The following is a 2987-nucleotide window of genomic DNA, read 5'->3' on the forward strand; positions in this document are numbered from 1 at the left end:
TGCCTATCATTGAATGTGTAAAGTCACAGACAAGATGTCTGTGGCTCAGATTGGTAAAGTGACTTGCCTATGTTCACACGTTAGTAAATGTCTAAGCCCAGGGCTGTTATTTAAGCTGTGAACTTCCTGATTCCAAGTCCAGCTATTGTTATGGGCCTAGCACCCCAGAAGTTTTCTTGGTTACATCAAAGAACCTCCTTAAGAAACTAAACCAAAGGAGAGACACACCTAAAGAGATAAGGGATACTGGATCAGGACTGAGCTAGCCCCAGGACCACCCCCCTTCATTCCAGCCTCCCCCACCCCAGGGGAGATAAGATTGGGTGTGGCTGCTGCTTTTGTGGCTGGAGGAGGAGAGCAATGGCTTGAGAGATCCGTAGCCACCCCTCACCCAACTCCTCCAGCCAATGGGGGATGGTTCTCCCTCAATAGGGGAACTTTCCACAGTCAGATTCTCACCTTCATCAGTCCTCTATAAAAAGCACCTGCCTGTCTCCTGCTCCAGGAGATTGGTATCTCAGAGCCACATTCTGTGCCATGCCTTCTCCCCATGAGAAGTCCAAGGCTTTCTCTCTTGGTTTCCCTTCCCCAGCCCCTAAATAAACTATTATCTTAGGGAGAGAGGAAAGGGCGAAAAGAGAAGTCGGCCTGGGTTGGGGGACTGAAGTGACGAGGGAGGCCCAGGTCTCGTGGGGCGGCAGGCGGGAGGTCTGACAGACAGACAGACGGCCGGTCGGACAGACAGACGGCCGGTCGGACAGACAGACGGCCGCGCAGGTGGACGACCAGGTCCGCAGGCGCACGACCAGGCTCGCAGGCGGACGACGGGCGCTCAAGAGGCGGCCACACGGACAGCGCTGAGAGGGCTGCACCTGGAGAAAGAGGAGGCGGAGGCGGAGGCGGAGGCGGAGGCGGAGGCGGAGGCGGAGGCGGAGGCGGAGGCGGAGGCGGAGGCGGAGGCGGAGGCGGAGAGGAGGGGCTGGATCCTAGGAGCAATGGCGGCTGGCAGCGGGGAGGAGAAAGATGGAGAATTTAATGTTCTGGATGATATTTTGACTGAAGTACCTCATCAGGTTGACGAATTATATAACTCTGAAAGTGAACAAGATGAGAATGAGAAAAGGGATTCAAAAAGAAAAAGTGACTGCATAGAAACTACTGAAAGCAAGAGACAAAAACCTTCTGTACATTCAAGACAAATGAGGCCAAAGCCACCTAGCTCATCTATTAGCAATAACAAAAGATCAAGCCTTTCTTCTGAAGATGAGGTAAGCTCTGAAGAATATGGCTCGGACCATGAGAGTTGTACCAGTGGCTCTTCTGAAGAGCTAGGAAGCAACAGTGAGAATGAAGAAGAAGGAATGGAAGAAGAGAAAGAGGATGATGATGATGGGGAAGATAAAGAGGTAGAAGAAGATGAAGAGGATGAGGATGAAGAGGAGTATGAGCAAGATGAAAGAGACCCAAAAGAGGGAAATGACTATGATACTCTAAGTAAAGCTAGTGACTCTGATTCTGAGTCTGTATCTTTCACAGATGGATCAGTCAGATCTGGTTCTAGCACAGATGGAGCAGATGAGAAAAAGAAAGAAAGGAAGAGAGCCAGAGGTATATCTTCAATCATTTTTGATAGAAGTGGAAGTTCTGCGTCAGAATCCTCTACAGGTTCAGAAAAGAAGCATGGAAAATTATCTTCTTCCGTTCGTGTTGTCCGAAAAGACCAAACAAGTAAACTTAAATATATTCTTCAGGATGCAAAATTCTTTCTTATAAAGAGTAACAACCACGAGAATGTGTCTCTTGCTAAAGCCAAGGGTATATGGTCAACACTTCCAGTAAATGAAAAGAAATTGAATGCTGCATTCAGATCTGCAAGAAGTGTTATTTTGATATTTTCTGTAAGAGAAAGTGGAAAATTTCAAGGGTTTGCAAGACTCTCTTCAGAATCCCACCATGGAGGATCTCCTATACATTGGGTTCTGTCTGAAGGAATGAATGCTAAAATGCTTGGAGGTGTCTTTAAAATTGACTGGATTTGCAGGCGTGAATTGACCTTCATTAAATCTGCTCACCTTACCAATCCTTGTAATAAACATAAACCAGTTAAGATTGGACATGATGGGCAGGAAATTGGGCTTGAATGTGGAACCCAGCTTTGTCTTCTCTTTCCCCCGGATGAAAGTATTGACTTGTATCAGGTCATTCATAAAATGCATCACAAGAGAAGAATGCATTCACAGCCCAGTTCAAGAGGACGTCCTTCCCGTAGAGAACCAGTCCGGGATGTGGGAAGGAGTCGACCAAAAGATTATGATATTCATAACGGCAGAAAGAAACCAAGGATTGACTATCCCCCTGAATTTCATCAAAGACCAGGGTATTTAAAGGATCCACGGTATCAAGAAGAAGACAGTTTCACAAATCTTATTCCCAACAGACTATTTTCAGGAGTTAGCCGAGATGTTTTTCTAAATGGGTCCTACAGTGATTATGTGAGAGAATTTTACAACATGGGACCTTCACCACCATGGCAGGGAATGCCAGGCATTGAACAACCATCACATCATCCCTACTATCAGCACCATGCTCCACCTCCTCAAGCCCATCCCCCTTACTCAGGACATCATCCAGTACCCCACAAAGCAAGATACAGAGATAAAAGATTACATGGTTATGATATGCGGGTAGATGACTTCCTTCGTCGAACACAAGCTGTTGTCAGTAGCCGAAGAAGCAGACCCCGTGAACTGGATTGTCAGAGAGAACAGCATTGTCGGAGTGAACGGCATTGTCGGAGTGAACGGCATTGTCGGAGTGAACGGCATTGTCGGAGTGAACGGCATTGTCGGAGTGAACGGCATTGTCGGAGTGAACGGCATCGTCTGAGAGAACGGAATCGTCGGAGAGATAACAGAAGAGACAGAGATTGGATCAAGGATGAGAGAGAGAGAGAGAGAGAGAGAGAGAGAGAGAGATTGATTGATTGA

The 2987-nt window shown here is 47.2% G+C and overlaps 1 protein-coding gene across 1 annotated transcript; it reads left to right on the plus strand.

Moving 5' to 3' along the window:
* Positions 1–995: 995 nt before the first annotated feature.
* LOC122738858 (YTH domain-containing protein 1-like) lies at positions 996–2987 on the plus strand. Its single transcript, XM_043980754.1, has 3 exons — positions 996–1665; positions 1720–2767; positions 2888–2987. Exons 1-3 carry the CDS (start codon positions 996–998, stop codon positions 2985–2987), a joined length of 1818 nt encoding a protein of 605 aa, XP_043836689.1.

The sequence above is a fragment of the Dromiciops gliroides genome, chromosome 2, assembly GCF_019393635.1.
Source record: "Dromiciops gliroides isolate mDroGli1 chromosome 2, mDroGli1.pri, whole genome shotgun sequence".
Taxonomy (NCBI): Eukaryota; Metazoa; Chordata; class Mammalia; order Microbiotheria; family Microbiotheriidae; genus Dromiciops; species Dromiciops gliroides.